The sequence below is a fragment of the Heterocephalus glaber genome, unplaced genomic scaffold (genome assembly GCF_053883595.1).
Source record: "Heterocephalus glaber isolate CG9 unplaced genomic scaffold, H.glaber_assembly_v1.0 deba00001571, whole genome shotgun sequence".
Taxonomy (NCBI): Eukaryota; Metazoa; Chordata; class Mammalia; order Rodentia; family Bathyergidae; genus Heterocephalus; species Heterocephalus glaber.
In genome coordinates this window covers 11,281,474-11,293,493 of record NW_028258356.1, presented here as the reverse complement: position 1 = coordinate 11,293,493, position 12,020 = coordinate 11,281,474, and the positions used below count along the sequence as shown (strand labels likewise).

The window sequence follows — 12,020 nt, the reverse complement described above, 5'->3', positions numbered from 1 at the left end:
TTACCATGAGCAATCACATCTAACTTATGAAGTTATTTCATTTAATGTGCCCTCACTTACAGATCTTGCAGCAGCCTTCATTATAAAGCTTTACAATCCCTTCATTCTAGGAAAAGAGAAAAGAAATAAAGTTAAGAAATTTAGTGTCCAGTCATTTCCTCTCACAATAGAAATAAAAACCTAATTTTTCCAATATCCTTATCCAATATCACAAAGGCTTTATAGGAAAAAGATTGGACTTTAACCATTTCTAATAAAATTTTCCTCATCATCTAATAAAATTTTCTTAAGAGCTGATATTCTGCTTAAGATTGAATTCTCTCTACATTAATAATATGCAAAAGTACAAAAAAGATCATGTTACTTAAAAAATCATGTTAGAGGTCCAAAATATTTTCCCCAAGACAAAATATAAGAGCTATTTTTAATAGAAGTCAAAATTCTCAACTCCTCAGAATCATCTAAATTACTCTGTTAGACTGAGTTTCTGAACATAATTAAATGTTGAAATAGCATAAATTTTTCCTTAATAAAAGGATTCAAAAGCATTCAATATCACTAGATGCCTCTCATCTAAGGCTAAATTGATAAAATTTTATTGATTAGCTTTTAGAATTTGGACAGTAATTACTAATTGCTTTCCATCACTTGCTGACTGCAATTCAAATGAACAAATAATTTATTCCATAAAATGATTGGGGAGTAAGATGATGCCCAGGTTTCTTTCCAGCACTTAAATTCCATGACTAGAACAAGTTATAGCTAGCTAGCTAACATCATTCAAAGGGTACATCTTGGGGGTGGGGATCAGTGACACTACGCTATTTCTCTACACAAGTGATCAAAGATCATTTTTCTTTAGGGATTATCCTTGGCTAAATAATTAAAACTGCGAACCTTTTAAAATAAATGTTGTGTCACTTTTAAAAATCTACTCTCCCAATAGACTCTGTTCTGAGAGTTCAGAGAACTGGGAGAGAAAAATCTAACATTATACTAAGTTCTCCAATGAGAACTTAGTGCTCAGAGAAACAAAGGCAAATGTCACATCAGGAAACGCACATTAAAAACTCGCCCAAGGGAAAAAAATTGGCCTAACTCAACTAATTAGCTCATTAATCAATTTCAAAAGGGGGTCTAGGCTTGCTGACCCAAGAATTTTTAAAATAATTTTTACATCAGTGCATAAAATCCTAAAGATAACAAGATGTCCACAAAGAAACAATCATATTTGGAACATCATCTAGAACTCAAAATAGTAAACTAAGAAAATACTACAGAGCTTTTACTTATGCAAGAAAATAAAACTTTCACCAAGATAAAGGAACTATAATTTAAATGTGACCCTGTAAAATATATAAAGTGTATTTTTAAAATAAAAGTCAATACAGAATTTTCTTAGATAAGACAAAGTACAAACCATTTTGCATTCAGTCTCATTAAAAGGGGGACAGACCATGCTATAGTTCAGAACCATAGCCCCTTCCTCAGTGTTAACACATTCATATGTGGTGCAGTTATAGTGCCAGGTACTCCCCTCCTAAAAATAAAAACAAAAGTTACTGTTTGGTATGATAAAATCTGCTGCTTCTTAAGTAGACTATTTTGTTTCCTACTGAATCAGTTCAAATCAAGATGAAGAAAGCTTCTTGTGACATAAATGTTCCGTCAGAAAAAGACTCCCCAAATTTATTAAAACTGAAAATACGTACATACATATGGTGTGTGTTTAATGCATGCATTTGGTTCCATGATAGAGCTGAGATATAAACGTGAAATGAAGCAATAGAGGAAAGGGGAAAACAGGTCCTTCTTTCTACTACAAAATTAATTATCTAATTTGATGACATGTCAAAGGTCTTACTCTAACATTTCCTCATTAATTATAAAACAACAAATCATATCACTTTCATGCCTCCTTTTTTGAGATTTGTTTATCCTTCTTTCTACTCCCCTACTACCAAAAAATTTTTTAAATATTTGGGTAATAGTGGTTATTGACTAGTGATTCAAATTTTTTTTATTGTACTGGGGATCAAACTCAGGACCTCACACTTGCCAGGCAGGCACTGTGCTGCTGAGCTACATGATTCTAATCCTGTACACCTTATAGTTATTTAAAAATCTAGTCTTATTCCTTTAATAAATGTTTATAATAACTTTTTTTCATTCCTGACTTCAGAATTTCTATTTAGAAATAAAGTTAGCCTAAATAATTGTTACATAATAATTATTACATAATTATTTGGCTGTGATTGATCTATAGTTTGATTTTAAAACCTACATTTTAAAAATATAGTCAAATTCTGGCTTGAAGATTCTCTGTGAACAGGTAAGAAATGTTAATGAACCTCCCTTTTTTCTTTTCTCTAGATTCTATCTCAATTTATGAACAGCCTCAGGTTCATTCATGGGCCTCAGCTGGAAATGATCTATAAATTTAAATATCAAAGAAGGTAAAACGTTCAAATTCAAGAAATAGTAATATCGAATTTATCCAAAATCAAAAGTTCACAGTTCCATAGAAATATTGAGTTTCCTGTTCTTTTGTAATAACTAAAAATAAAGATTTTTCCACAACCCATTTCTCCCATTTGGGAAAAAATGTGAATATCTATGCTAAAATTACTTTGGGAAACCGTACAAATGTGTTCTTCATAACAGAAATTATCAAACGCTTTAATGTGTGTTGTACGTTGTAACTGTACTGTTATGAATATATTTAATGTATGTGCAGACGTGTTTAGATCTGCATGGTTGTGTGATCTTTTTCAAGTTTACTAAACCAAGATTGTCTTCCTTAGAAAGTAGCACCAACACCAACTCTCCAAAGAACACCTTTTAGGAAACAAAGGAATCATACCGCATATATAACTGAGGTTCCATTTTCCATATGAAATTTGCAGGATACATTTCTACAGGTACCACAACAATCGTAATCACTTGGAGCTGGAGTGTATACCTGGTTCTGCATGTAATGACAGTACATTAAGTTGGCCACAAAACAATATCAATATTTTAATGAATTAGTTCTGGAGATGTTTTCCTACATAACTATACATTCTCTCTGAACAGCGGTGAGCATTTCTAAGATTGAATTTAAGGAGCTTCAAATAACAATTAGATCATATGGCCATAATAGAAATGTAATAGATGTTAACAAAAAGATTCATAAAGCAGGTGTAACAACCTCAAGCAAGCTGTCAAATTATAAATAATAAAGTCCTAAAGTTCAAGGTTGTCCTAAGAAAGTGGAAATATACAATAAACAAATATAAAATAATAGACTGAAGAACTATTCAAGTTCGTATTTTTATCTTAGGAAGTATTTACTAGTCCAAATTAGTAGCTGCCAAATATAGACTGATTAACTCTCACTGGAACATAAGGAATACTTACAACATCACAAGTTTTTGAACAATTCACCATTGTGAAATTCAAAGTGTGAAACCCTGTATGATTATCTTTTTCTTCCAAACACTCTATTGTATAACAAAAGTCCCCTTCCAAATACTTTATCACAGATTGTCCAAGATTCAACACTGATACTTCTTGAAATACACACACATCATCCTTCTCTAAAAATAGAAAAATGTCAACAAGAAAACACAATATTGAGTTTAATATCTTTCAGTCAATGAAACTTATACATAAACCTATGTTTTCATTGTGATGTCCCAGTGTTTTGAAATCAAATAAGGGTTTTATTTTACTTATTGGTAATAACCCAAATGTTTACTTAGTAATGAATGCCGCACATTTATCCCTTAGCATGTAATAAAATTTATCTGTAAAATCAGTTGTTTTAACTTCCTCCAAAAACTATATTTTATAGTAAGTTCCAGAGAGAGGCAATCTCAGGAATAGGCAAAATACTTGCTGCTCCCTCATTGGGTTGGAACTGACCAAGGTTGAAAGTCAAAGAGGATTAACCCAAAGTCTAACTCAATTGAAGTAGGCCTCTTTGTGACAAGATTTGTAACATTTCATCACTTTCATTATCATTTTTAGAGGAGTAATTTAAGTTTTTAGTGTTGCAAAGTAGTCATATAAAATCATTGTTCATGGGGCCGGGGATTTAGCTCAGTGGCACTGTGCCTGTCTTGCAAGCACAAGGTCCTGAGTTCGACCCCTGGTACCAAAAAAAAATTTCATTGTTCACAGAGAGATCTAACTTAATGCACTATAATATCTTTACCAGTAGCATCTAAAGTAGGCTAGGATAGCAATGAAATTAGAAGCTTCATGCCTCTCCAACACTGAACTTGAACCTTCTCTCATAGAAAATATCAAATTTTCAAGTCATTAAACAAAAGTTTGACTCTTTGTTAACCTAACTAATACTTAATATGAAGGGTCATTATTTCATGGAAAAATCACTTGTATTTATGATTTACAATGTTAATGTCAATAATAATAAAAAATAGACAAGCCCTCATACTTATACATATTATACATTTTTAAAACTAAATATAGACATTAAAAAGAACTCTTACATCAATTTTAAAATTCTGTTCAACCTCTAAAACTTTTCATTTTTCTTTCCCATTATTAAATTTCTCAGAACATCTTGAGATATTATTTTAAAAAGTAGTATATTTTTACTCAAATATTGATGATTGGCTTAATATTTATATCCTTCAAAACCATTCTGAATTTATTAATAGTGAATAACAGATACCAATATATTTTATCATTTAAAAGGGTTTTTAAAAAAATAATTACCACAAAGATACTGTACACATCCACAGTCACTCTGAAAGTTTTGGTCTACTGTAGTAAATTCTCCCTGTTAGAAAGAAATTATTATTATATGACATCATATAGCTTATTATGGTAATTGTAAAAAATACATATTGTAATATCTAATATGTTCCTTACCTAGACATATGTTAAGAAGGTCCTTAACAAATATTTTAGTGAATAGTCTTGGTTAATCAACATTCACCAATTAGTAACTCCAGGGGAAAAAATTCCACCATAAAAAATTATGGGTCACTCAATCTCTTTAAACTTTAATTTTTCTTATCTATTAAATGAGAGATGAATAAATGTTCTTTATCTAATCTGTCTTAACTGAAAAATGATATTCCTAGACTCAGAGCTTTTAGGGAAACTGGAAATAAAAGAATGCTTGCAACTCTTGGGAACTTCATTCAGTGGAAATCTTGGTTTGCTCTATAGCGGTGGCCCCAGGATCTGATGTCTATTTCTGATCAAGGCTATGATGCCACATAGAGCAGGAGAAAGGTCTGGTACAGTGGTGAATAGCACAGAGCCAAGAACAGGATTACATTGTGCCCAGTTTTGGCACTGCTCTTCACTGTTTGTGTGAAGTAGGGTACATTACTTAATTCAATCTGCACCTCACTATAAAACAGAGATAATAATACTGTCTACCACTTAAGATTATTGAGAAAAATAGATAGGCCAATGTACATAAAGAGTTTAGAATGAAATTGGCACACAGAACACACAGTATAACCTTCAGCTGCTAGTAAATTGTTATCATGACAGACGCTCAAACTTTGCCCTGCTGAGTTTGGTAGAGATTCCACTGAGCAAGTGCAGCAACAGCCCTAAATTTTTAAGAATTGTAGTTTAAACATCAGTTTTTCCTGGATACCTTTAATTTTCATATCACATCAGTAATAAAAAGAATTTAACTCTTGGGGCTGGGGATTTAGCTCAGTGGTTTCACCACCTGCTGTGCAAGCACAAGGACTCGAGTTTGATCCCCGGTACCAAAAAAAAAAAAAAAAGAATTTAACTCTTGACACAAATCATTCAAATAAATCCAAAGTAACATACTGTATAAAAGGCACTTTTCCCTGTAAGCTAATACCTTACTTTCTATAGTGCTTTACATGTTGTAGTATAAATATTAATTCATTTGGCATTTTTATGATTTAGTCAATAGACAATTCCAATGGGATTGGAAATAAATTGTTCTAATGGAGTGTTTTTAATAATAATAAGTCAAATTCTCCCAGTACACAAACTACTCCAAAGATGAAATAAGCAAGAATTGAGTTAGTACTCTTTTCCATTGTTTACCCACCTGAGTTTTTACATAATTAAAGCTACAATGCTCTTTCCTCTCGACTTCAGATTTAAATCTATACCTTCCTTCTGTGCATCTTTGTTTTGAGATTTTATCAACACAGTTAGTTAAGCTTTTATTGTAATAAGTACCAGAATCCACCTACAGGAACTGATTAGTCCACTTCATTGCTTATTCTACCAATACTGAATGTAACATCAAATATGATTTTTTTACTCCCATGTAAGCACTGTCCCTTAAACTTGGTAGTCAAATTAACTTAGGTTGTTTCTAGTTTGGGGCTATTATAACATTTGAGTGCAAGTTTCTGTGTGGATATCCATTTCCCTTCTTGTGTGTCTATACCTAGGAATGGAATTGATAGGCCATGTGATAACTCTTGGATTAATCCTTTAGTCAACTACCAAAGTGTTTTGGAAAGCAGCTGCATCATTTTACATTGCTACCTGCAGTGTATGAGCCTTGCACTTTCACCATATCCTTGCCAAAGTGTTTTATAATTGGAGTTGTTAGTGGATATGAAGTAGTCTCTCACTGAAGTTTAGGTTTGCATTTAACTGATGGCTAATGATGTTAAATATCTTTTCCTCTGCTATTGACCATTTGTGTCCTTTTTCAACTAACATCTAGCTATGTCCATACAGTGGAGCATTACTCAACAGTTAAAAGGTAATGGAGCAATAATACATGTTACAACATAGATAAACCTTGAAAACCTTATGCTAACAGAAAGAATCTATACACAAGTCGACATATTATATGATTCAATTTTTATGAAATATTCAGCATCTATAACTCTATTCAAAAAAGTAAACCAGAGCACTAATTTCTAAGGGCTGAGGAGTTTTTGTTGAAATAAGGAGTGTTTTCTAATAGGAACAGGGTTTGTTTTTGGAGTGATTAAATTGTTCTAAGTCTATGATTTTGATGGTAGTACAATTCTTTGAATATGCTAAAAATCATTGATTTGTATATTTTAAAGGTCAGATTGGCTGGGCATGTGGAACATGCTTGTAATTCCAGAATTCTGGAAGGCTGAGGAAGGAAGATAGTAAGTTTGAACCCAGCACAAGCAAATCTAGTGAGACCCTGTCTCAAAGTTAAAAATTATAAAAGGGCTAGAGATGAAACCAGGTGCAAAGGCCCTGGTTCAATCCCCAGTACCATTATAAAAGGCTGAATTGCATGGCAAATGAATTATGCCTCACTGATGTTATTATTTTTAAAAAATACATTCTTTAGGTTGAAATATATTTGCTGTCTATGTGAATAAACTGAATATCACCTTAGAGACACTGAAACAAGCATGCAGCCATCACATAGGAATATCCATGTCACTTTCCTCAAACACTAATTTCATAATAATTTTCATTCTATGAAGAACACTTTCATATTAAATCTGCACTCAGTTCCTCAGGGTAGGACTGCTTTCTCAAGTTTCTGGCCCTACAAGTGCACACACTTGCTTTTCAGGCAACATTGGTTGAATGAATAACTGGAAAGAATAAAAAAATCAAATCTAAATCCTTTAGCTGTGCTTTTAAAAAACCTCCCCAAATATACCAATTTGGATACATCTTCATCCCTTATTGTTCCTCCTCCAGTCCTTTCTACAAGAGAGAGTTCATTATTCTGTAGCCTGTGCCTCTTATCTCTTATGTGTGTGCATGTACTCCTGTTCCTACGGGAACAGTTCAAATGCATTCACCCATTATTCTTAGACTATTACTTCCTTCCAAGCTTTTCTCAATAGACACCATTTCTAGAAAGTCCCTATGATGATCTCCACCTTGTAGTTAACATTCTGAGCATATATTTATTTGTAATAATGCAGAATAATTATAGTAAATAGTTATTGATTGCTTTCTGTATGTCAGGTACCAACAAATATGATTTATTTCCTATTATTAGACACTAGTTTTGGCTTTATGTTACAGGTGAGGAAAGTGAGGTAAAACTAGAGAAAGGTAAGGTCAAAAGCAGAAGCTATATTTGCTTTTTGTTCTTGCACATATGAGGCAGGCTCATATTTGCTTTTGTTATTGCTTCAAGTTGTGTCTTGATTGCATTTTGTAAGGAAAATGAAAGTTAAGGAAAAAATTTTTTAAATACAAAATAAAAGATAAGGAACACACACACCTATGCAGAAAATCAATCTTTGCTTTGCGTCCTGAAGATCTCTATTATCTATTATCTTAGATTTCAACTTCCTTCCTTAGGAAATGAGCTAAAATATTTACTTTGTGAAATTTTAATGAGATAATATTCTAAGCATGTTTTATGTAAACTATAAGGATCTGGGAAATACAGAGCATCACAATTCTATTCTTGCGTGGTTGTGCTTATAATACACACACAGAAGCAAATGAAAGAATTTTTATTAAAATCTCTAACATCTTTATAAATCATAGACAAAAACTTTTATCATTAAGGCTAATGCTGAATTTATGCTTTTTAAAATAAACAGTGGCATGCTAAGAGAAGTTCTTTTACATTAAAAAGTTCCTTGTTTATTCCCCAGAACAAAGCTTTGATCTGGAGAGTCTAAATGAGCTCTCTGAGAATACACATTATTTGAAAAGGAAAAGAAAATGAAAATATCTGTGAAAAAACTTGTCTTCTGATATTATCTTTCCTTGTAAATATATCATGATGGTAAATATTTAAAGACAATAAAGATGTGTAGTCATAGGATACATGGCTAATTGAGTAGCACAATAGTTATCTTTAATATTTAAAAAAATTGTATCTTTAAACTTTCTATAAGGTTTACTTGTTCAAAAATAACTTAGAAAGATACAAGCAGTTACATGTTTATACTCCTACAAAATATGTGATACTAGTACACTTTCCTAAAAAATCATTGGAAATACCTTTCAATATTGAAATAATATTTTTCAGTGTTATGTTTCATTTAAAGACCAGTGACCTTCAGTAGATACAAGATTAATAGATTTAGTCACTGGTTATAAAAACAAAATATTATACTTTCCTATCTCAAGTGGAATATAAACGGTTGACTATTCTGTAATAGCGATCAATATTATTTTAATCTACTTTAGTACAATTTAATGAGGATAATTCCATTAATCCTGAAGACTTCAGAAATGAAAAAGATAGAGGAAGAACAAACCAATTAAAATAATAAGAAAAGTTAAATAAAATATGTGTTCTTACCACTTCACAAGTTGGTACAACAAGGTTTCCACAGTTACATTCTAAAAGGCAAAAATTAACATATTTACATTGATCAAAATACATTCTTTTATTGCAATAAAATGTGAAAATAGTTAAAATATGAAATTAGTTACCACAACGCCATGTTGGACAACATTGACCAGATACATTTTTCTTCACAAGATTCATATCGTCTGCACAGTTGAGCAATGGTATAGGGCATAGATTTGGTTCACACACTAAAATGAGAAATCACACGGGTGAAGATAAATTGGATGTAATTGGCATATCTCATTACCAGCATTTAATTTGTGGCCATTTCTGAGGCAATAGATGGACTCTCGGCTCCGCAAGGATGCTTCTCCCACTACAAAATTGCCACATGTTTGTGAGGATAGAACAAATGACTCATAACTCTTAAAATAGTCCAACAATCATAGTAATGCTAGGAAAGCTCATCAAGTAAAGAGACCTGAAAAAGGGTCTGATACAACAGTGCACTGAGCTTCTCAAACAGCTAAATATTTTGGTCACTTTGGACACATCTAAATATTTTAAGTTAGTTAAAATACGCTTACCACAGTAATACTGAGGACAACAGAAATGTGTGGTATTAAGATCCACTGTGAGAAATTCCCCATCCATACATAGTGGAATAGGTTCAGTACAAGATTCACAAACTAAGGTGAAACAAAAAGACAAAAGTCACACTGAACCAAAAGCAAATCACTTACTAGCTCAGATTACCATACATAAATCAAATAAAAACAAAAACTATTATGTTTCATAAAATTGGAAACAGAAAATAAGGCATATTTAGTCATAAAACAATAATGGTGCCTGAATATGTTGCTTTATCCACCGTGACCTTTACAATAACATCTAAGCAAAAATATAGAGCATTTAGATTTCTAGAATAATTTGTTCTTACTAAGATCAAAGAATCACTGATTAATTTATTAAAGCTTCCTTAACTGACTACTCTTGATTATTCCAATTTATGGATAAACAATGTTGTAGGTACTTCTTTTGAGGCATTCAGCATCTCTCTAAACTTTCATAATTCTCTGCATAATCTTGAAAAATGCTCCAACCACAATGAAGCCACTGTCAATAAAGCTACCTCAACAGGCCACGATGTAAGAACAACCTACATTAGACTAATCAGAATCCTTTTCACTCTAATTTGAATCATAAATAGAGGGACATGGGGCCAAAAAACAGATGGAACTGGCTCGGTTATTAATGACTTTCATCTACAGCAGCTGGCTTCTCTTCTCTGAGTTTGGCTGTTGAGGTTAATTTTGAAGCTGTGAATAGCCACTACTTCATTCAATAATGAATTTTGCTTTCTTTAGCCAGAATCCATCAGCTTTTGCCACTTTCAGTTGAAGAATCTTAACTGATTGAAAGAGATGTATTCTGATTTTCACAGGTACATCTGAAACCTATGTTAACCACCAAACATTGATATGATTATTCATTAGAGTTGGAAAATAGAGAACTCTTTATTTTTCAATGCGCAGTTCATCAGATAAGATATTTAGTTCTAGTCATTTCCCAGATGCTCTCTCTTCGAAGATCATCATAGCTCATACAGGATACACACAAGATGAAGTTTTTAGGACATCCTATAATTTCTTAGCATAGTCCATTCCTCTAGTTTATTCTTTAAAAAATGCCCATGGTAAGTCCCCACCTGCCAAAAAAACACTATATATTTGCTTTAATAAAGAAAGCAAACTTGATTTTATTATCATGATCATGTTCAGAGAGAGAGAGATCGGTAGATAGAAGATGGAGGAAGGTGGAAGATACTTGCAATAATTGTCAAGAGTCATTTTAAATGGTGTACTTTCTCTTCTGCAGTTCTTTCTCAGTTTAACTCCCATAAAGTGTCATCAGGATAGTGATTAACATCAATTCCATGGAATTCACAACACATAAGAGACCTGCACTACATTGTCTCTCTTCTTCATTGAAAGTTCCTCTAGAATACTCACCACAGAAAGGAGAAAAACAGCAAGGTTCTTCTTGTTGAATCTGAATCATGAATTGGTCTCCTCTGCATCCTGATGTTGAAATATTGGGGCATTTGAGCAGGTCACATTCTGCAGAAACAAGTTTACTTGAAAATCGGTCAGAGTGAGAAAATAAAATCAAAACAGTTGAAATAATATTGGCTTAATTCCCTAAATTTAGTGATAATTAACTTAAAGATCTTCATGTTAGTGGAATATATAGAAAAAATAACTGTACCATCTTTTAAATATAAATAATTTCTTTGAAGAACCAGAGAAAGATAATCTAATCTACTAGTCTAAATGAACAATGAACCTCACTCACTTTTCCTAACTGATTAACTCACCACATTTGTATTGTGGACAGCAAGAAAGAGGGCTATAACCAACAGTCAATTTTTGACTATTTGTACATGCTGGGATGGTAGTTTCACACAAAGTCATGTCACATCCTAGAAATAAAAAACAGAAAATTAAAATATTAGTGAACATAACTGAAATATTGTGCTGCTAATTCAAAACAGAGAAATAGCTCACACTGAACATGTTGTACTCCACAATTAAATCCATCTAGCTCACAAAATACACTAAATGTGAAAAGATTGTAACTTTAAGGTTTTTCTGGTATTCTCTTTCACCCCAACTGACAGGAGTCAAAGAGTTCCAGACCTTTCCTTTTGTCATATATTGTTGAATATTATAAATTGCTAATAGCAAGAGGATCTTACGTGCATTTGAATAATTTGAATAATAATTCA

The 12,020-nt window shown here is 32.3% G+C and overlaps 1 protein-coding gene across 1 annotated transcript in view; it reads right to left on the bottom strand.

The window, feature by feature from the left end:
- Window positions 1–12,020, bottom strand: part of LOC101699433 (otogelin-like protein) — a 147,924-nt gene that overhangs the window by 13,640 nt on the left and 122,264 nt on the right. The window contains exons 51-54 of the mRNA XM_087192482.1: window positions 3,400–3,578; window positions 2,864–2,968; window positions 1,421–1,540; window positions 61–106 (exon numbers count right to left, since the gene is read on the bottom strand). Of these exons, the coding sequence (XP_087048608.1) occupies window positions 61–106; window positions 1,421–1,540; window positions 2,864–2,968; window positions 3,400–3,578 (450 nt within the window). The remainder of the gene's footprint in view (window positions 1–60; window positions 107–1,420; window positions 1,541–2,863; window positions 2,969–3,399; window positions 3,579–12,020) is intronic.